This window comes from Topomyia yanbarensis, chromosome 1 (assembly GCF_030247195.1).
Source record: "Topomyia yanbarensis strain Yona2022 chromosome 1, ASM3024719v1, whole genome shotgun sequence".
Classification (NCBI taxonomy): domain Eukaryota; kingdom Metazoa; phylum Arthropoda; class Insecta; order Diptera; family Culicidae; genus Topomyia; species Topomyia yanbarensis.
Window position 1 is genome coordinate 193,297,648 of NC_080670.1, and position 24,060 is coordinate 193,321,707.

General features: G+C 39.2%; 1 protein-coding gene across 3 annotated transcripts in view; it reads left to right on the top strand.

Moving 5' to 3' along the window:
• LOC131685654 (probable serine/threonine-protein kinase DDB_G0282963) overlaps positions 1 to 24,060 on the top strand; it is a 133,410-nt gene that overhangs the window by 37,283 nt on the left and 72,067 nt on the right. For 2 of the 3 annotated variants that reach the window (XM_058969575.1, XM_058969566.1), the window contains exon 2: positions 5,307 to 5,332. Coding sequence is in view for 1 of the 3 variants with exons in the window: in XM_058969566.1 (XP_058825549.1) it covers positions 5,307 to 5,332 (26 nt within the window). In the remaining 2 variants the exon portion in view is untranslated. Of the gene's footprint in view, positions 1 to 5,306; positions 5,333 to 13,823; positions 13,934 to 24,060 lie in introns of those variants that run through there. The other variant, XM_058969542.1, reaches the window with a different exon arrangement.

A 24,060-nucleotide genomic window follows, 5' to 3' on the forward strand; every position in this document is an offset into this window, starting at 1 on the left:
TAGCGCTGTCAAACCATCAACCAAGAATTAAATTTGAAAATGTTTTTCTTCACCAACTATTATTTTTATTTCTGACGGGTCGAAATTAGCACACACACACATACTCACGCACGGGAAAATCGGATTTTAAATCATCTGACTAAAGCTCATTCCTGATTGGTTCCCGCTAATTACATGCACCGAGCCGCAAATCTTGAACATTTTTTGTTCGAATCTCCATCTCTTTGCCGATGGAAGTAAACTCCCTCTCGCAGGTTGATGGGATTGACGGTATGGTAAACATCATCAAGCCACAATAGATTCAATAGATTTCTCTAAAAATGTCGGTTCCGATAGCATAGGTCATTAAATTGACTTTACGCTTGTCCGGACATGCCGCAGACTCAGGTGATTCGCATTTAATGCCAAAAGATCCTGACTCCTGCGTTGCAGAAGACAAAGAGTTAAGTAGCCGGGAAACTAAGCTTGTTCATTGACCCTACTCCACGCTTTTCTAAACTTTCTTACTTCAAATCCTTGCTCTTCCTTGAGTACTATGGCTCTTAATATTTGAAAAATACTTCACCTTCCAGTCCCTTGCTAATTATATGTCGTTACAATATAAAAAAAAATCTACATATAAGGACCTTCGCTCTTTTTAGTTTTTATTTGCACCAAGTTCTACTACTAGCGGTTAACTAGCTCTCATGTTAATAATCCACCAATCATTATGACTACTCAGGATTTGATTTATATAAGAAGCCCGCTTCAAGATGTTGATTACAATTCGCCTCGATAGTGGTGTATCGAGGAGGCCGGGAGGGCTGATATGAGCCTTTTTTTCTTTTCTATATCTTTCCTCTATTCAGCTGTATCTTGTACCTGTCTAATCGATTACGTCTCTCATATATTGTCTTTTATTTCTTCTTTTCGAGTCCTATACTGCAATTCTACATCTACCTTCAGCTGGGTCAGCAAAGATGGTGATAGTGAACGTCTTAACACTCACACATTCTAAAACGCGGTCTCAAGCGGGAACCTACAAAAATGCCCTCGCGCACGCGATTACGAATCGGTCACGTCCGGAAGTCTGTCCTTCATCCTAGAAGCCTGGATCCATGCCTTCAGCTGGACCAATTAAGAAAATACGCTCATACCTATTAGACAACACGTCTAATGGCGATATCACCGGGAACCCTATCGATATAAGGGATCCCAATCTCTACCAGAGTTTTAACCGCGCACCGAAAATTTGATATCAGACTCACGGTTCGTGCGACCAGTCAGGAACATACGCAAATATGTTACAAAATCACGCCAGCATACGAACGTTAGAGCCCCTCGCGATTGTCCAAGCAACCTACGCCCACGAACTCGCAAACATGATTACACCCCAGTGATAAGATGAACGTCTCAGAACTCATAAACTTACCAACGCGGTCTCAAGCATCAACCTGCAAACTCCCGCGCTCGCGCCATCGTGAGTCGGGATCGTCCGGAAGACTTTATTCTCGGTACCAACAGTCTCAGTCCATAATAATTAATAAAAAAATAAAATTGAAAAATTAAGAAAAAATAACTGCCATATCCACTAGACAAAACATTCCATGGCGACTTGACCGGGAACTATAGTGATATGGGGTAACTCACTTCCTGTCAGACTGTGATTCGTACACCGAAAATTAAATGAATGACGGTCCGCGAATATTTTGAATGGCCGCGGAGTTTCAAAATCGAATTTATACATGCGATGTCACATACACGCGACAAACACGTCGACATACGAACGCTTGAGCCCTTCGCGATCATCCACGCACGCACATGCCCGTGATCGCGCATACTTGATAACACTCCGGTAATTACGTGAACGTTTTAGTACATACGAAGTAACAAACGCGAACCTGCAAACGCGCGAGATCATGAATCGGTCACGTCCGGAAATCTTTACTTTTCATTCTAGCAACTTAGTTCCATGCATCCAGTTGGACCAATCAAAAAATAAAGCTCATATCCACTAGATCACACGTTCTACTGCGACATGACTGGGAACTCTAGTGATATGGAAGAACCCACTTTCTTCTAGAATCTGAACCGTACTCGAAAAAATAAGTATCAGATTCACGGTCCGCGCGCGATCATTCTAGAACACACGCGAATATGCGAAAGGTACACGGTTATGAAATAGCATTTCGTCGCTGTTGTGCTATCTTATGACAAACGCCATTTTGGGGTAAACTGAGTTAGATATGCCACATTACTTGTTTGAAAAATCTCCACAAAGTGGCGTTTTCAGAATTTTGAAATTCTACTTGGTTACTTAGATATAGCGAGAAACATGATGAGAAATTGTGAGTTTTTTGCTTCAAATCACTGTATCTAGGGATTTGCTCAAGTTATATTGAAGTTTTAGATGTTTTTATGTGTGAAAATGTCTGAGGAACACAATGGCATAAACATTTTCAAAAGAAAATTACACGAGTTGTGAGAAAAACACAGTTTTAGTTTTAAACTGGAAATAAAGGATGTTTGGCAACACTGTAACCAAAAATAACATTTTTTTCTAGATTCCTTGACTCATTTCCTTCAAAATGCATTTCACCGATTGTTTATAGACCATATGCACGATTATGACACGTCATACAATTTTTGTCATCAATACACGCCTATGACACGTGTGAGTGCGACTTTTGTTTACATACATAGTAAAAACTCGCAACATAGTCAACCGATCTTCGTAATATTTGAGAGATTAATACAGAATAGATAGAAGCATCAATTGTCTTCTTTGGATTGATTATAGCATTTACAAGTCTCAAGATATTCAATCTCAAACTTTAAAAATCGTTTTTCTCGAAATGTGCTAAATGGCGCTTGTCATAAGATAGCACAACAGCGACGATTTATACACGCGAAGTTACATACACGTTAGCACACGCGACATACAAACGCACACGCAATCGAGCACGTTAACTTACAAACGCTCGAGCCCTTCGCAATGATACACGCGATCATGAAGTCCCTACGTCCGCACATATCTGAACCGTACAATGAATATCACATTCAGAATCACGGCCCGCTGCAATTGACCTTAAGCAGAGTTTTATTGGGTGACATTTCCCGTCTCGTCTGCAATTGTAGTTAATGGTTCTGACGGGTAGCCCTGCCGAGACCCTAGCTCTACAGCTCCAGTAGGACAAATTTCGTAAGAAAGTATCTTTTCCGGATTCTAAATGAAGCAGACTTTAAAATAATTTTTAGTTGGTACAATTTTGCTTTTTTACACTGGGAAGCCTTTTCTTCTTATTGAGTAGACACAATGTTAAACCAAACTGAATATTTGGAGACAATCCGTTCGCTGCAACACAATTATTGAGTCATCGCGGAGCAATGTTTCTGCAAACGATTTCCGAATACATGAATGCATTGCAATCGACTAATGTGAATTGTTATCGATTGCTAACTTCGAATTAAATGGACCAATGCCCTGCTTAAGAAAGCTACTGAATTAAAAAAATCTACTGGATTCTAAAATTTTCTCTTCACATGTTCAGGTAGTTTCTTCAACAATTAGAATATGATTCTGGCTGGCCCTGATACACTATTGCATGACATGAGTGCATTTGAGTGTTCTGTCATGGGATAAAGTCACTCGAGGAATTCTCCGATGACACGTCGTGTAAAATTGGAAATTCGTAGGTTCGATCATTACTCGCTTTCATTAGTTACACCTCGAGAACGCTTAACTCTCTTAACCGTATCTCATAGACAACTCGCCGACGTTTCTTACGATAAACTATCAACAAACCGGTGCCAATAATTTCACTTTTTCGTCCGATGCTGGTAGTCTTTTCTCATTATGATTTCTTTGGTTTCGAATCGTCAAAGAACTGAAATGGTGAAATTTGTTTTATTTAGTCAGTTGTTTTCAATGGTAGGCAAAATAGTCTGAAGTTTTTGGCTTCTTGTTCAAGAAAACTGTATTCTATCACAATTTTCCCGTATCTTCGATTCTAAAAGATTAAGTAACCCGAATCGCTATATCCAACCATCTAGTCTGAAAGGCAAATTGTGACTGACTGCTAGAGATTATCAAAGGTTCAAAATGCTAAAAATGTGATGCCTTTTCAGACCGGCTCAATTCCCAATTAAAAATGCCCCTTTCGAACAAGTGTAGAATTGTCAAATATTTTACCTTAATGTCGCTACACTCATCTACACAACAATGCTGTCAAACAACAAATGTTCTGGTTATGTCTATTTCAGTCGCAACAACACGGATATCCCATTCTAATGGACCCGACGGCATCATTCGGTTATTGCGATGCCGGACGGCAGCGACAATGTCCAACTCCGCTTGCGTGCGTGTGTGTTCCTCGTCCACGGATGTCATCTTTTTTCCACAAGCCATAAAAATATGGATTTATTCTCAGCTACAGCTTCCTCCACGTCGTCAAGTCAGGTCGTTGCGTTGCGAGTTTCAAAACGTTTGAAATATGTCCTGCCTTCTAGTGGGGCTATTAAGTTATTATTAGTCTATAACATCTGCTAAGATGAAGGTGCGAAGTGATGAACCATGGTGGAATCTAGTAGCGGAAGCCTTACGTTTGGTCGAACTTCGGATTTAAAATCTAATCCTTTGAATTGCGCTTCAGCGATTTTGTAGTTATCGAAAGATAGCTGATGGATTAGTGGTTTTCAAACGAGGGACGGAGACTATTGCAGGGGGTGAATAATGTGGGGTAAACTTTAACGTGTTCTTTTAACATTCCCGTCGGATATTTGATGTATTATATTGTTTCAGTGTATCAAAAAGAATTAACATTATAGCTGAGTGTTCAGGACCAGAATTCTTTTTAAAAAAATTATGGTGTTCATCAATTTGGAAAGGAGTACATCAATATTCGGAAAGGGTACATGAAGTGAAAAAGCTTTTTATCTTATTTAGGATAATTCACTTTTTATTCTAATAATTATTAAATTCAAACAAGATCTATCGAGCCGAACCCAAGCAGCGTACCTGAGGAATCGTTTACTAACTATGATATGTCGGCCCCTAACTATATATATCGTAATTCTTCGACACCTTTCGAACAGGGGGGATGACTGTCCACACGATCCCTAATGATCTTACCGTGCACGTGTCAAACGAATTAGGTCCCACTATTTCCCAAGAACGAGAGAAAAAGAGTGGCATAATGAAGGGAGATCATATTTGTAATTCGATCCGTCTTCATTCGGGATCAAAGACTTACGAGTTCGGAGGAGGGAACTGAATTTATGAAACGTCTCACTAAAACTATGTTTTTTTTTCTCGTTCTGTTTTTCAGATCATTGAATGACTCATGGAATTTAGGTAAGTACATCACATATCTTCGAGCATATCCACTACATCACCACGACTCGACAGGCGGCGGACATGAGGGAGTGACATTCGGCACGCATCCGAAGCAACACTAGCAATTTAGAACTCCTCGATTCCGTGCCATGTTCGAGTGGAAACGATCAATTATGGTACCCGGGGTACAGATTAGTTTCGGCGGTTCGGCACGGCCAAAAGTGCTTGAGCTGGAATTTATTGATTAAAATTCCATCTTTTGGAGGCATGTTTGACATCTAATATATTTTTCGGGGGATGGTAGACTGTCGAATATTTCTCATTATCTTGAGTCTGAAGTGGTTTCTTGCCTAGTCAACAAATTTCGTTTTACAGTGTACAGACGTAACGGATTAAAGACTTGAAGGGGTCTAAGCACAATCTAATCACAACATGTTTTCAATTACTTGTTCCCAATGAAATCGATTGTTCGGAAAATAAAGACGAAAACTTCTCCGGGTTATAAAACAGACGACGTAACGAATCCAGTTGACTTTTTCAGCATGGCTGTCAAGTAAGTAAGGGTCTCATTATTATTGTTTTTTTGTCAGCAGTAATAAACGTAATATGATTCCCGAGAATTTAACCCTCGCTTTACAGCCGGTGGCACGGGAGACAGTTTGACAAGAGAAGACATACAGACACAGTAATTCTTTGTTCGTCGGATTGTTACGAGGCAGTAGAGACATTGAAGTGCTTGCCAGAAAAATATTGATGACTGAAGGGTTTCCAAGCTGTCGTAAAAGCAGCAATATGATCTTTTGATGAGTAGTTTTGCGTGTTCTTAGTAGGTACTAATGGGATCCACGGGATGACACTGAACATTTACTGGGGCATTTGTTTTTCTGTGGTTCCTCTAATTACTTCTACTTGGATGGTTAGTATCTTCATAATATGGTCATAGATAAGACCAATTCGAGCCAATGTGAAGATCTGCGAATCCAGGGCGACCAGTTTTCAACCGAGTTATACTATTATTTTTGGTATCCCGATATCAACTGACTCAAATTACATATACACGCTTTTCAAAGAAACAATTTAAAATATTGCCTTTTTTCGAACGTTATTGCATATTCCTTGTCTGTTAAATTATGTAAATATTTTGGTCAAAGTATCTTCTCTTCCAAAAATCAACTTCTGTTTACATCAGTTTATATTTTCCTTGCCACTTACCTAATTCACATGCAATTGAAATTTCTCAAAAATCAAACAAGGTAGAATAGCCGTACCGAATCTAGAACCAGTATCTTTTCTTAAATCCAACTCCGTTGTACTGATGGAAGCATTACTGAGTCGGTGGCATTACATTAAGCAAGCACCATTTCAACATTCCATCGGAAAGCTTCCCAATATGCCATGTATGAAGTAATTGTATAAATTTTAGCGAAACATTTCCAGAATTATAATCCCCGTTTACGGATGTGCAAAGTTCGATGAAAGTACTAATGATTTTGCTTTGGTGACGTAATTAATCTTCTGAATAGTAATGCGAAATTGGGCATACACAAAACTTATATAATTTTTCAGAGAGATTACATTATCACTGCAAAATCATTAGCAGTTTTACAAAATTTAATCGACCTTCCGTTTGTCTGCAAATATTTTTTTCGGAAAAGTTATTGAACTGCTTCTAAATGCATTTATACGTACGAGCTTTCAATACACACAGACAACGAAGCACACCCGTCTGTTTATTACCACAGAGAACAGACATATAAGCTGGAACAAACTTTCCCGAAAAACCTGTGTAAACATTTAAATGGAAATACGTTGAAAATCACCATCGCATACAGGTTCGCATGCATAAGTCACCATTGTATCCAAGCTTGCACACAAGTCCCGTATAGCAATTGCTGGCCGATCGAAGCACCGCCAAGTGGCAAGTTGCTTCTTGCTGTTGTCATTTCAAAGCGACAGTTTTATTTCTTACACAAGTTGAAAACTACTTGTATGTCAGTTCTCAGTGTTATTGCCTCTGTCTAAGTAAGTGCTATAAGCAAGCAAAAATAATTGACAAAGAATAGTCACATCGTTATGTTACTTTCATTGTTGCCCTGGTAATCTTTTGCCTGTTCAGTTGATGGTTAACCGAGATGAGTGAGACTCTGCAGTAAAGTGAGATTACGCTTCGGCTCAACGGGGTGGCTGTTGACTTTCAATATTGTCGAGAGGTGGGACATTTCTCGACGGTAATAATGAAGCTAAAGCTTACGGAAGTCATCTCTATACAGTTTCATCATATACGAAATTCTGTACTGATAACTGAGCCTACAACACCAAATAGGAGACATTATCAGTTGTGCTACCAACTAGCGATCAGCTTAGTCGTTCCAGCTCGGCGTATCAATGTCAATTAGACTTAATTTGTTTAAAAACAAATGCGTAAGAGTTATTATCAGTTCTCAGACCACGTTATGAGTACATCGTGATCAGATCCTCACTCGTATAATTTTATTTTCCAGCACATCCCTTGTTGAATTCCTTCTGTTGTCCCTAAAAGATTTGCATATTTGGGCGGGAGGAAGTTTTAGTTGCTCTGCGATTTTACGGAGTGGAATTCTGAACGGATTTTTGTCAGAAGTATTAGCAGCAATTTATCATAATCCTTAGTAGGATTCCACCAGAAACTTGAACAGGGTTTCCTCTGAATCTTGAGCAAGCTTTCGCCAGAATTTAGATCAGGATTCCGTCAGATAGCTATGCTGGGCTCCGTTATAATCCTTGGTGAGATTTCATCAGAGGGAACGAGAGAATAATGAAGCTAAAGCTTACGGAAGTCACCCTTATACAGTTTCATCATATAGGAAATTCTGTACTAATAACTGAGCCTACAATACCAAATAGAAGACATTATCTGTCGTGAGATCAGCTTAGTCGTTCCAGCTCTGCGTATCAATCTTGTTTAAAAACAAATGCGTAAGAGTTCTCAGACCACGTTCCCGAGCAAACGAAAAGCCCATAATACCCCTATGGTCATGGGGTTTGACATGGGTGTTTAAAATGGGTTGAAACCATGAATACACCATCACCATGGTCCGGTAGATCCCATACAAAATACCATATGTTGATGTTTTTATGGGTTATTGAGACCATTTTATGGTTATGAATTTTGTCACGGACCATGTTTAAGGTCTTTTCAAGGGGCTATGTGGTGTTTGAACCCATGAGTATTTGCTCGGGTTATGAGCACATCGTGACCAGATCCTCACTCGTATAATTTTATTTTCCAGCTCATCCCTTTTTGCATTCCTTCTGTTGTCCCCAAAAGTTTTTGCATATTTGGGAGGAAATTTTAGTTGTTCTGCGACTTAACGGAGTGGAATTCTTCAGAACCCTCAACGGACTTTTGTCAGAATTATTGGCAGAAATTTATCATAATCCTTAGTAAGATTCCACCAGAAACTTGAACAGGATTTCCTCTGAATCTGGAGCAAGCTTTCACCAGAATTTAGAACGGGATTCCGTCAGATTGCTTTGCTGGACTCTGATATAATCTTGGTGAGATTCCATCAAAGAGAACCATAAATCGATTGTGGATGGACCGAACTCTGTCAAATGACATCTTTGCGTCTAAAGAAATGGTTGGTTTTATTTAGTTATGATGTTTAATATATCTTATAAGGAGATTATATTAAGTTTTACAATATGCCATTGCAGAAATCGCCGGAATCTGTACCAGAATGGATGATGATGGTCATTCAACAAGGGCACCGGTAGCATTTGGCACAGGAACGACCGCATGATGATGCATGATCGACGTAACATTTTGTAATTCGGTGGTCAATTGGAGTTGGAAGATTGACGAAGGCTTCATGCATAGTGAGCACCTGGCAATCCGACGTGGTGTCGGGCAACGAAATCATTTGACAATAGATGAGGAGGCCTTATGCCTGCTTAAGAGCCGGTTTGGAAGTTAAGCTTCAGCGGGCTTTTCTCTACATCAAAAAAAGGGAGAGCACGAGCCTGCGAACGAAACGTTACGAAAGGTTACGTCTTTTGACAAGGATTTCTTTGCGGAAGCACCATGAGCCCAGAGCGACTCATCTGCCTTGTATGCGTAAGAGTTAACAGAAACGTCAACGGACGACGATAAAATTGAAGTACGGCTACACAGCTTGGAACCACACACTAGACCAGACCATATTCAAAGATTCATCTCGAAATACGCAGAGGTACAGTCCGTTGCAAACGACTTTTCACTGGCATTCCCAACGGGTTTCGTGTAGTGATAATGCGGTTGACCAAACATCTCTTCTTATCTGACTATGGACGCCATAGAAAGCTTAACATTAACCCTCCGGAAGTCGCGCTTATTGCCCACTGAACGAGCAGCCGCTGGTGCTTTAAGACGATTTCGCTAGATTTTCAGTGCACTAGCCCGACTTCCGGAAGGTTAAGTATTGGCAAATAAAGCTGTACATCTACCCCGGTCAGATTCGTTCTGTAACCAGACTGCAAAGTCATGTGCCGAAGCCGTTAAGAAGAATCAACCTACTTCAACCAACACGAACAAATTGTCGTTAACATACACAATTAAATGGCCAACTGAAGCGCTTTGTACCTCGAAACTAACTGCCGGTACAAACAGTGATAAAATAATGAATGCGCCAAAGGTATCCAAACCAACATCCACCACCACCAGTAGAGAAACAAAGGCCGATAAAGACGGATTTGCAAGAGCGATCCGCGAACCACAAACAGCTGCAAAACCAACATCTGGCGACCAGGCAGTAACAAATGTTCACATCCAGTATCTCTAAATCAACAACCAGCAAAACCAGCGACCCATAAAAATAAGAAAACGAAAACATTTCACCTTAAATGGCATGAAAGTAGTACAGATGAGGACATGGACGAGTACGATAACGCAAGATGCAACGAGCAACACAGCTAATGCTTCACCGCCAAGGTAAAAAAAACTCACCACGTTGTGGCAAACTGCGTTAAATTTTGTGATTTTTTTATTTTTAACTATTGTTAAAAATACATAAAAGATCGTCGGCTCAGCCATGCTAACTCATTGGGCCGTGGCAAATAGGCAACAAAACGAGAGATAACACTGAAGAGATACAAGTCTCTCACGTGGAAGTAGTAACGGTTACGAAAAGATTAAAGATGAAGAAAGCACCTGGACCGGATGAAATTCCCAACAATGCTTTGAGTTAATCCAGTCATATTCAGATGTTCAGAAAGCTCCAGAACTTCAAGATGCTCAAAAAAGTTCTAAATAAGGTTCACTGCTGTAACGGATGGAAGATACAGAAACTGGTGTAGCTGTCAAAACCAGGTTAGCCTTTTTCATAGTATAGACCAATATGCTTGGAGAAGGGGGAAATCGATATTACGCCGTAATAGCGATATACGCCAAGAACTCGTCCAATTACACGGGCTGGGAAGCCATTACTGGATTCCTCTATTCTGGGTCTAACACCCTCCATGGAAGGTACAGCGGTATACTGACGCTTAAGCTGCCTAATGGTGTAGAGAGCGTTGGGTTTACGGACGACATCGTATTTTTGTGGTGGTCGAGTGTTTCTCTCTTTCTTACTTTGTGTGGTTTCTATAGAGGCAGCGGTACGAACAATGTCGCCAATGCTATAATCATGTGTTCTTCCTGGGACGTCATCATAGCCCAGGGTAGGCATAAGGGTTTGTGCATTGGGACGAAGTCCCAAGGGTTGCAGGTTCGAATCCTGCATCTGGAGGAATTTCATTCCAATTGCTTTCGTTTAACTCGCCATTTCGATCTGTTTTCACCGTTGGATACCACCATAAAAGTCTTCAATAAGGTATTGGTACTTTCATCAAAGCCAAAAAAAATTGTTGGACATCGTATTGACGATATTTGGAGAGACGCTGGAAGAGGTGGAGATGCTAGTGATAAAGCCGTTCGATACGATTCAAACTTGGACGCAAGGAGAGCAGTTGCAAATTGCATATCACAACATGAAGGAGCTACAGGTCAGCAACTACAATGTGCTGCAGTTAGCAGGCATCATCAGAAATCTCGAAACGCTCGCTTAAACAACTGGGTGTAATGATTGATACCCGATTGAACTTCAATACCAATGTCCAAACTTTCCTGGAGATGTGACGAATTTTTGCAGTAGGCTTCAAATAGAAATTTCTCAATTTGCGGCGGACCGTGTTCCGAATATATTTAGCACAGCTATCATACTGTAAGGTGTCCGGTGTAAACAAACAGTGTTCAGTAAAAGTAAAGATGACGTAATAAGAGAGCCATCGGTCAGCTATAGTCGTTTTGTTGCCCACCAGAGCAAGTGTAACGGAGATAGTTCGGTCGGAAAATGTGTCGGAAAGAACAGCATTTTTTATAGAAAGGCTTTGGAAAGTGATAAACAATCCTACCCACCTATCAGGAACAAATACAAGTGCCTTTGGATTATAGCTAAACGAAGTCGGATCAAAAAAAGTAGATTAATGATGAAAAAGAATCCAGCCAGGGCAGGGAGGGCCGACGAGCGAGATGCCAATAGAACCACCTCCCCCCCAGAACACAGGTCGTTCAAAAGTAAAATCAAGAAGATGATGACATCTTTGGACCTAAATGTGGAAAAACAAGCACGCAACTGTTTTCGGAAGCGCAAACAGAACGAGACTCGGGAAAGGCAAAGAGACAGTAGGATTGGGATTTGACGGGAAAAATTAGATGAGCACACACTCCACTCTCATACCGTTTCTTCCAATCTGGGTGAACAGGAATCGTGGAAAAGCAACCTTCTACCTGACACAGCTCCTGCCTGGTCACGGTTGCAATACCCTCATCGATTCGGGCACGCTTCGTCACCCTTTTGTTGAGAGTTTGAAAGCGTCCGAAGAAGCACGAGCATGTGGCCCTTGTCCGTCCAAGATTCGAAGCATCACCAAAGGAGATGCTACAAACGGAATGGCTCACAACAGAAAACATCGCACAATAGAAACGCAAAAATGTGAACTGAAGGTTCAACTGAGAAAGCTTACAAAAGCGGCCATCTTTGAAAACGAAAAGATTTGTGTTTTTTTGCGCACCGTTAGTAAAATCTTCATGAAAATTAGTCAGTAGTATTCCAACAATATCTCGAACCCAATTTTCACGAAGATGGTATAATGAGTAGCGATTTTTTTTCGTTTTTAAAAATGACCGCATTTCCGGGTTTTCTCAATTGAGCCTTAACTGATCAGAGGTCATCGATTATATTCATAGGGTGTCTTGGGTATCAATATTTTCGTAAATCGATGCGCCCTAAAATGTCCAATTTCATCATCAGAGTATCCAATCGAGTTCGGTTACAATAGCGACAACTAGGTTATTGAATTTGAAGTACACCATAACCGTGTGTGATATACTACATTGTTACCTGCTCAACCGTTGACACCAATCAAATCCCAGCAATGCACTTGTACTGCTGCTGCATAACCGAGCTCCAATGTATCATTCTATCGAGAAATTCCGACGATGTGATACATAAATAATGATTTTAAAAATAAACTCGCGTCTGTCTTTTCCGCGTCAGTCATGTCAAGTTCTCATAATGTTCATTAGGAAAAAAATGTAAATTAAAAAATATCTCATCGACTCACCACCAACCAACCTCAACAGTCAGCAGCAGCCGAAAGCCGGTCCAGCAGCGTCTTTGTTCCACCCGTCGAAAATATTCTTATACACTCTTCTGCTCGCCAAGCATCAATGGATTTCGGTAGGGACACTCTCCGAAATAAAGTCCAAAGAAAACACATACATTTTCTTCATGTCAACTACCCTCCACCAATTCCCCCGGGCCCCGCGAGCCGCGTCCTCGCGGGAATCTTTCGTTCCCAGCAGCGCGCGGTACACCACGCCTCATCACAACAAACAGAGAGCTGGTTGATGGTCATAAGCACTATGCTAAGTATGTATTTTCATTTCTACCATCCCCCTCCCCCCTCTCTGTCAAAGGCGAACGAGAAAGAGATGATCCCAAATTGTAGCCCCATTGTTGTTGCAGCAGTATCCCATCCAAACTATGCTTGTATGTTTACAATTAGTAGGAGACATTGTCGTACACGGTGTGCCTCGTTGAATTCGAACGGGTAGAGCAAAGGCTGTAGCTTCGGATTCAGCGTCAAGGATCATTTGTCAACTTAGTGAAACCTTTTTAATCTAAGATGGATCGCACTACTATGTTTTATATTACTGTATTGTCAAAGGCATCAATTTTGAAACAAAATAGTATTAAAATCTCAAAAGTGCGTTATTTCGACACAAATGATCAACAGCTAACCGGAAAGCCACCGGACACATTTTCGGGATGTCCCTGTACATATTGGATCCCGACAATAACAAATCTTTTCTCGATTGTTGTATGTGTTTGTATCGTACACATGTACACGCCACGGCACGGCGATGCTGATTTGACACGAAATTAGAATCACAGTCGGAGGGCGGCCAGTTTGTTTAGTTCTGAGTGAAAAGTCGTACGTTGTACACTTATGTTTTTCCGCGCGCGCGCTTTCTGTTGAAATTTTCTGCGTCCCCTAGCGAGCACAGCGGTGCGAATCGTGTTTAAGAGATTGTGTAAGGTGTGTTCGGGATTGTGTAAGGTGATTTTCCGCCGTTGAGTTTTATTTAAGCAAACAACACAAATTGGTTAGGATGTGAAAATATGTTGCCCGCATAGAACGGAAAAGTGAGCGCCTGCCGTGCGATGGGACTGTTCTGCTGATCGCATTACGCAGTGTGTTAAAGTTAATCTACCTTACGGCGCGCAGCATCCAAATCGTTCACAGTTTCGCAATCGCCTCATCGCGCGCCCCCCATTGATCCCGGACAGGTTTGCTCCACCCCGCTATCGATCACATCCTGGGTTGTTGTACTATTTATTCGGTCCAAAGTGTAAATATGTTTATGCTAAAATCGAAGCAGTGCGAGCTCGAGTGTTTTTGGCTGCGTGAACGCGGGAATCATCGAATCGTTGAAAAAAGGTCACTTACGCATGCGCCTTCTGCCCTGTAACCTATTTATTTTGGTCGAATGTAGTGCTCTCAGCAAGAGTTCGAAAGTCGCCCTCATTCAAGACATCACGCAGAATGGAAAGGTGACGGCATTAACAGAACAAAGTATCCCAAAATTTATTTGATTTATGAATTTTTCTCTGATCCATAACCTCGCGACAAGTTGATGTTGCACAGAGAATCAATAGATGATAATGTCTAAGGGTAACAAATCACCCTTCAATGTACAATTTCTGGTAATCCTAAGTTGTTTATTGATCAATACCGACACCGACCAGGCCGTAACATAGATTGCAGCAATGGGAGGAAGGAATGTTAGTCCGACGCTTGTTATTTCTAGAAGCCGTATATATTTCTTCAGCAGGAGGGAAAGTGTTAGTAGGGATAGTTATGCATCCACAAATTTTTTCTAGAACTCGCGCGCTATTTAAGATTTTAAGAGTCTGGTTATCCGTATATCAGTAGACTCAACCAAAAATATTTAATTCAGGTATTTTTACAGGAGGCATTAAGTCATAAATGTAATTTTAATTTCATTAAACAAATTTGGCAACGCTGCACCCAAAAATAATATTTTTTGTGTACTACTTGAACTACTTGTTCCAGAAAGCATCCCGTAGATTGTTTTTAGATTGGATAGTACCGAAGATATGTATAAAGGGTGTCCCACATCAAATTGCATCACGGATGGAACACTGTAGAAAATTACCTAGTGGACCGATCGTTTTTAAAGTTTCAGAAATTAAAATATAACTCATTAGTAAGCTTTTGGCATATTTATTTCATTCAACTTCAATACCATAACCGTAACTCCACTCATTGGGATTTTTCTGTGCGGAAACCCTCTTTTTCTTCATGTTTTCCTCAGATTTAACCTCCTTGTGATGCTTCCGTAGTGAATGCTTCATAATTGCCCAGCATTTTTCGATGGGCCTTAGTTCCAGTGCGTTCATTTGCGTACGAAAGTTAGCCCGTTGGCTTCGTACCACTCCAGGACAACAATGAAACGAAGCTAATTCCGGCCAGAAGATCGACGCTTCTGTAGACACTCCTTGAGGTAGATCTCTCCGTTTACAGCCCTGGTAGTCACAAACGGCGTACTCCAAATGCCGCATGAGCAGATCGCTTGCCAAATCATGTATTTATTAGCAAAATTTGAAAGATTCTGCTTCCCTACTTCCTCCGTAACACCAAACTTGTGCTGGGCGATGAAGAGCGGTAGCCTAGGAAGATGCCGTAATTCCGCCTTGACGTAAGTCTCATCATCCATGATGAGACAATCAGCATCTGGGTGTACAGTTTCCGGGCCCTTGACTTTCCCACCGTATTTTGCCGTTCGTCACGATTTGTACGTACGCAATCCCTTCCGGTCCTTGGTTCTCGGAACGGAAGGCCTGGGCAGATTGAACTTTTTGGCCACATCCTTGACCGAAGCATTGGGATTCTGCTTAAACGCACTCTTAGAAAAAATGAAAATAACATTTGACGTAAACAAAGTAACGACGTATTTTTCCATCCGATATTAGGATTTCACATGTAAATTTAAGTAAATTGGGACGCTCCTTTTATGTGCATCTGGCAAGACGTAAAGTTACACGACTTTTTTTGCTGTGCGTTTTCACTATACGCTTGTGATCCTGATCAGTAATGGAACATCCATTCTGGCCGAAAAGTCGAGATTTGATGGAACCTCGAGTAAAAAAAATTTCGAACGAAAGTTCTTTTTTGGACTTTTTTTGTTCAAAAGGGAGAAAATTTCAAAATCGAGCTGGTATTATTGATGCCAAATGACTTCAAAATGCATAAAGCGTCAAAATGTAATGTTATCTCGAAAAATTTTTTTTGACGAAAATTGACTTTTTTTGACGATTTTTCTTCAAAATCGAATTTGCATTTTCGATGCCAAATGACTTTAAAATGCATGAAACGTCGAGATTTGATGGAATCTCGAGAAACATTTTAACATTTAAAGAAAGTTCTTTTTTGGACTTTTTTTGTTCAAAAGGAGGAAAATTTCGAAATCGAGCTGGTATTATTGAAGCCAAATGACTTCAAAATGCATAAAGCGTCATTCCTTCCTTTCGATGCTCAGAGTTTGGTAGTAACGTTTAATCACACGACAGCACGTTTTCCAGTTGTTTTCCGATGTCCCGTTAAGAGAGGTGAGGATTTTCCAAGTGCATGTACAAAATCAATTCGCGGCGATGCTTTTTGGGTGACGCCATTTTTTCCATTTTTCAAAAAACCGACAGTAATAAAAATACAGGATAAACAATACCCTCTAAACTACCTTTACCCAAATTTCCAAGAGAAAATACCCAATAGGCGTTTTTTTCCGTGATGTAATTTGATCTGGAACACCTTTATGATAACGAAACAGAAGGGATTGATTCCCTAGATGCAGTTTGGCGAATAATCAAATGATATCCCGCCGCGTAAGAAGGTCTTCCCGCGCGATAGCAAGATGCTGGCTAGAGAACTGACGGACATTAAATAGTCGTTCTTTAACAAATTATAAAAATATAAACGAGCCATGGCACCGTCAGGCTATCGCATTGAATCGTGTCTGTTTATATTAAAAAAATAATCGTGCAGTGGATAGATTATGCAAGAGATTTGCTAAACGTGGTAAATACCAAGGTACAGTGATTTGAAGCACTTACCTTGGTACAGGTAAAACCTACAATTTCTCATCACGTTTATTATTGTATCTCAGTAACCAAGCAGAACTTTAAAATTGTAAAAACGCAACTTTGTAGAGATTTTTCAAACTACCCAAGTAGCATTTTTAGTTTTATAGCACGCTACAAGCACAATCCAAGTTTTAAGAGAGACTTCGAGAGTGGCATATAATCTCAGTTGTTACTAGGGTAGTTGTGTGGCATATCTAACTCAGTTTACCCGAAAATGGCGTTTGTCATAAGATAGCACAACAGCGACGATGTGGCGTACTTTATGGAGCAAATTACCTTTCAAATTAGCAGTGTTTCGACGAAAAAAGTCAAAATTGTTTCCGGTCCAGTGCGAAGCGCAGTTTTTTTTTGAAATTTTAGCTCCGATTTTAAGCCCACATCGCCACCACAAGAACCCTATTGGGAAAACGAGAGAAGAAGTTTCTCCTAGTATCGGATGTAACGAATTCTATATCTCTGAAATGCGACATGTATTTAGCAATTGGCTCATAAGGGTATGCGGTGAGAGGTCGTGTAGCCTTACCTCTATCTTGTCATTTTCCATATACACGGGTATCTTAAATTTTCGACGTTTTCGCTTTCAACCACGTATTGTAGGTAACTTTGCAAAATGAAATTTACAGTTTTGTCTGACATGATCAATTATATCAGTGCTGCATTGCGCAGGTGATGGTACTGAAGATAGGAAACTTCCGTAAGCCAAAGCTAAATTTGCATTTTTTGAAATTATCCTACTTTGCGAAAGCTCGGTCGTATAAAACAAAGTTTGAAATCACTGACCCTAGTGCACAGTGGTCCAGAATGTGAATTTAGCAGGAATTTTAACTTTTTGCTAAAATTTAATGCATTAGCCCTACAATATGTTTGGCGAAGTTGTTGTACTTTGCAAGGTCCTTCTTTTTGTTTAAACAGATGCTGGGGTGATTCTAATTTTAGCAACATTTAAAATTGAACTTTATAACGGTTCGAGGTAGAGCTTTACTGCATTCGATGAAGTTGTAGAGCAGCTTATTTTAGACAAATTTGCTTCCGTAAGCCAAAGCTAAATTTGCATTTTTTGAAATTATCCTACTTTGCGAAAGCTCGGTCGTATAAAACAAAGTTTGAAATCACTGACCCTAGTGCACAGTGGTCCAGAATGTGAATTTAGCAGGAATTTTAACTTTTTGCTAAAATTTAATGCATTAGCCCTACAATATGTTTGGCAAAGTTGTTGTACTTTGCAAGGTCCTTCTTTTTGTTTAAACAGATGCTGGGGTGATTCTAATTTTAGCAACCTTTAAAATTGAACTTTATAACGGTTCGAGATAGAGCTTTACTGCCTTCGATGAAGTTTTAGAGCAGCACAGTTTAGACAAATTTGCTGAAGACATGCAAGCTCTAGCCTTTATACTTTTAATTGCGTGAGAAATTCAAATATAAGCTTTAGGGTGTTCCTTTAAAAAACGGTTTTGTCTCTATAACTTGTGTAGTTTTTATGTTACACTAAAGTACCCGTTGGTCAACTCTAAGATTATTTGAGGGCGCATAATTTACTTTAAAATACCAACTACTTTTTTCGTTTCAAAGCAATGAAAATTTTTATATAAAAAATAGAACATTTAAAAAGAAACAATTAGGCCACTTAACATTAAATACCGTTGCTGTCTTATGAAATAGCATGCTTTGTAGTATGGATCATCAAAAATGGCAAATATGATATTTTTTATATCTTGCAATAGTTTATTTTTAGTAAAAAGTATATATATATATATATATATATATATATATATATATATATATATATATATATATATATATATATATATATATATATATATATATATATATATATATATATATATATATATATATATATATATATATATATATATATATATATATATATATATATATATATATATAACTTTCTAACGAGAATAGCTAGAGGTTCGGTATATTAAGACAAATTGTTCTCCTTTAAAATATCTGAAAGTATTTCTAAAGCGATCCTAATGAAAAATCGAAACTGCAAAAGTTATACAAAGAAAATCATTTTTTAAGGAAGACCCTAATTTTTTTTGGTAAATTTCTTGTAAAATGAAGAGTACACGACAGTTTCAGTGTCTTTGACAAAGTTTTTTTTTTAATTTTATTTTCTTTCATTTTCTGGAAGATACCGAAACGCTGTCTGGAACCATTAAAAAGTAGGTTTTCTGATTTAAAAAACAATTTAGAACCACCCTACCCACTATTTAAAATAATTGAAAAGTATTGTAAAGTGCAATATTTGATCATGAAAACGAAACCATATATTTTATATTGTCCACCGTGAAAGTAATTTAAACATATTTCAAAGGGTCAATTAATGAAAAACCAAATTTTTAATTTAACTTTTTCAGCTTTCATTTTTTCCCAAATTATCCTTCATATGTTTTTCAGAGTTGTTAGAGCAACATTTTCTTCTAACATACCAAAACTCTAGCTTCTATGAATCAAAAAATATAAACACTTGATATATCAAAAATAGATTGAAAAGAATCAATTTAATGAAATTTAAAACAATGTGGTTTTCGCCATTTTCCCTCTATTATAAATCTAATCATTTATGGTTCAAAAAGAATCATCTTTAGTTTTCCCCAATGAGTGATACTGTTATGTCAAACAACCCTTATTTGGCGAACAATTGCTCATAACTCTTCAATGAATATAATTAGTTATTTTATTAGATATTAACAAATTATTCGCCTTAAAACAGTCTTAAAGTTTTCCGAAGACTACTCTGGTTTTAAATCAATATCGCAAAAATTGTTTGAATGAAACAGTTTTTCTAAGAAACTAAGAAATACCCTAACTTTTGATTTTAAATTTTCTGTAAAATAAAAAGTATAGTGTAAAATAAAAAGTATAGTGCTTATATGTCTTCAGCAAAATTTATCGTTATACAACTTCGTTGAAGGTCGTTTAGTTCTAGCTAGATTGATTAAAAAATATTTTTTGATCTTGATAAGACTAGAACCACCCTAACTGTTGTTTTAACAAAAGGAAGGGGCTCCACAAAAACTTCTCCAAAGACTTAATAAGGTTAAGTTGTTTAGTAAAATCTCAAAATTCCTGCTAAATTTGCATTCTGGACCACAGTGTAGTGTTGAGTTTTGGCAGGGCTTTTTCCTACCAGCTACCATGTACTTTGTTTAGTCAGAGTTTATAGACGGTCCGATTCTCCCAGACTCCTTTGTAAAAGGTAAAAATGACTCTTCCACTGCTCTGTGATCAACGCCAATAATGACGAGTTTGTCCGCGAATCCAAGCAGTATGTAAGATCTGGCGATTGTGGTTTCGTTCCTTTGTACATCAAATCCATGCAATACTTCCCAAACGGGTAAATTTTGGAAAAGACAAAAAAATATGCTTGAAGAAAAATACCTGACATAAAAGTTTGTTTCTCTAGTGTTTCGGATGCTTCTCGTCAGCAAATTACACCAACTTAATAAATTAGTCAAATCAGTAAACCAGCACCAAATTGGCGCGAGAAAGACGCTAAAATCCAAAATGTCACACGTCTTCCATGAACGCTTACACGAAAAAAACCAAACATCAAATCTCCCTATCGCACCTTCGAGAGCCATAGACTAGAGAGTACGTCATTCTGGAACAGCGAAAAAGGGGCAAGCTCCGTGCTTCAGTAAATCTTTGAAGGGCAAATTCGACTCGGTGACCACACCGTCAATCTCTACGTCTCGTGAGGGTACATTTACGCGGTACGCTAACTTTGAAGGCAATGGCCGCGGTGTTGCGTCGTGGCAGGTCTTTTTCGTCAACTTCATTCATGACAGCAAGAATAAATACAATATTTGCTTTGTTCTTGGGAGGAACGAGACACTAGATTGAGAAGCTGTTGTTGTTCACTTGCTCGTTTGTATCTCTGACTTTGCATAAGTACATAGTAGACTGTTAGTTTCGGGTTTGAGAACTGTGAACTAACCCTTCGATTGTTTTTATCAAAATAATCATTGATACGCAGTACTGTACCAGCTTTTCGAATATATAGAATAAACCGATAAAATTAGAGTATTGATGATTAGAATCGCCGAATAGCATGCGTTATCTATTATAACTTATATAATACAAAGCTGGCAACTGCAGTACTCCGTGCAAAGATTCACAGAACGCTTATGCCGCGACCTACTACAAACATCAACGGTCTTGGCCATCGGTGCGATGCTGCGAACCATCATCACCATATCAAATCGAGCACAGACCGCTGGATGCTGGTGAAATTTCTTTATGTTTATGTGTGTTCAAAAATAACGCATAACCAACGATGTTGAAACGCGGGCTTCCCGTTCCGTTGACCGACCGTCCTCTCTAGTGTGTCTATCTTTTCCGATGATTCCGATGTCGGATGTGAGTTGTTAACTCGGCTGCGGTTCTGCGTTTCTGCGCATGTCACTGTGCGATGATTAATGGGAAGATTGGGCTTGTTAAAGCTGTGATGGTCGTGTTGCGATGCACTGGGAAATGATCTGAAGTGGAAAAGAAAATTGTTTCGTTTTTTTCTCTTTCATATGCGAAGGAAAAAAACCGACAAAATATTTGTTTAAAAATGGAATCTTCTTCTCAAATCTCATTGGCAAAAATTCTTTGACGACTCAGTTGTTTATTTTCCTACCCAAATCAGACTTACAACGCCCCACCAATTCAGACAGTCTTGGTGGTGACTAGACTTTCTTTGATTATTAATAACTTGGTTATTGAAAATGGTTACATCTCATAGAGTGTTGAGCCTATTTTTACACTATTTTTATTTTCACCGATTTGAAGCCATTGATTAAACTGTTTATTCGAATTATTGTTTGCCAAAGCACGAGTATTTCACAAAATTATCGCCATTTTTGTTATTATAAATACATCAAATAAATTGCGACCTTTACGCATATTCCACTGATTTTAAATAATAATTAACAAAATAGTGTTCCTTCCATTGTTGTGGAAATAGACTCATCACCCCAACGCACTGGAAGTTTACTTCCCCAAAGGCAATCATAAAAAAGTGATGTTTCTCACACTCACTGCCATTTGTGTAAGTATTTTTTTTTTTTCAATTTTTCTACTCCATTGAGCCCGTTTGCTTCAAGCGGAGGTTGTTTACATCACAGTCTCCCGCCGAACCAGTGTGTGCTGCTGATCACATTCGTATGTGAGCGAACGATGCGAGAAACAATTTTTCAAAAATAACACAATGCATTCATCGGACGGACCTGGCACCCTGACAAATGCATGTGAAAAACAGTCTCTGCGTTGAATCGTGATACACATAAATGTTGGAATACGATTAAAACAGGTCAACTAACATTTCGTGGTTCTTGATCCATGAGCTCACGATTCACGGTTTCGCGATCGCATTTTTCTGCGTGTATTCGCACTACTAAGTTGCTAAGTTGTACCCGAGTGAATAAGTAAAATTAATTTAACTTTCATAGAGTTTAATAACTCAGCTACCCTTCATTTCTTATCTGCCTACACGGCAGCCATCGCTTGGCCGAGCAGGAAATTTTCATTGCTTGCATTTATTTCTTCTATAAAAATGCGAGTGTGGGAACAACAAGAGTGCACACAAATTGTTCAAGTTCAACAACTTAATTAACTCACTGCATTGTTATGTTGGATTCAACCAAAAAATAAACATAAAAGCGAAAAGAGTTACAATCACCTCCAAGCGTCAACGCCATAATCACCTACTTCGAAGCCAACTAATCTCCTAAATAAATAATTTCACCAAATTGTAAACACCACCACCAACTTTCCCATGATCGGTTTCCAGCTAAGCAGATGGTGTTGATCTACACTTAAGCCCTAGGGCCATTAAACCCTTGTTTTTGACGCACCACCCGATGATCGGGGAGAAGGGCGAACCTTAATTCGATATTAGTTACTAAACAGTTTGTCAATTGCACTCGTTGCGTCGAGCTGGCTGGTGGGAAAATAGGTCGTTTGTGAAAACGCTGACACGACCGATGACTTAACTGTCTATGCATGCATGCATGCATCTGAATAGATCGAGAGGAAGATAGAGCGAGAGAGACCGTCATCTGACGGGGATCTGACGAGAGATGAGATTATGACAGACCAGCTGCTGTGGCCTGCGAACGAAACATCCGGAGGGTGCCAGCTCAGCTGCCTTGGGTTATTTTTCTCCTCCCCCGATAGTTTCGTGAAAGGGCTGATATATGAACGCACAAGTGCGCAACCTGCATCGTGCGACGTCGTCACTTCGAATCTCGGTGTTGTCTTCACGCGGTTGCTACGACACGTATGCCAGGGGATGAATTTCGGCATCATTATTGTTACCGATTTTCGAGTTTGTTTACATCGTAAACATGTGGCTGTTTCTCTTGGCTACAATTACTAAAGTAGTATCTCAGGGACGTTTCGATGTGAATTAACCTAGTTTATGAGCTAAAGTGATGACAAATAGAAGGATTGTGTGTCGGTTTTGAGCTTCTAACGATTACTATTCAAAAGGGGTACATTTTTCAAATAATACATATTTAGATCGTAAATAACGAGTCAGTTCATGTGTTTGACTTGTATCAAGAACATTTGTACCGAGAGTTACACCTAGCTTTTCTATCTTTACGGGTATGTGTTAACCTTCTAAGTCTCACTGATCAGCAGTTTTCAGCATATGATCTGGTCACCCCAGGGACACAAATTATTATCGGGGCGTAGTAGGTGTTAGCTCTAACGATCCATTTCAGAATTAAAGGTGACCTAGGGGCGCATTTCGAGACCATATTGCCGCTGGCTTTTTCCGTTCATTTAGAATACGATTATCAAATTTTACCGATATTATAATCTAACTTTAGGTTCCTTGCCACGAATAAGTCAGCATGGATTTTTTATGTAATTGGATTTAATGCATAATTTTGTTAGGTATCTCATCTGTTTGCCTTATACATAACTTTATTTAATGATTACCATCGTGAACTCTTAAAACTTAACCTGTTCATGTTCTTACATCTATAATGCTGTACAAAATAA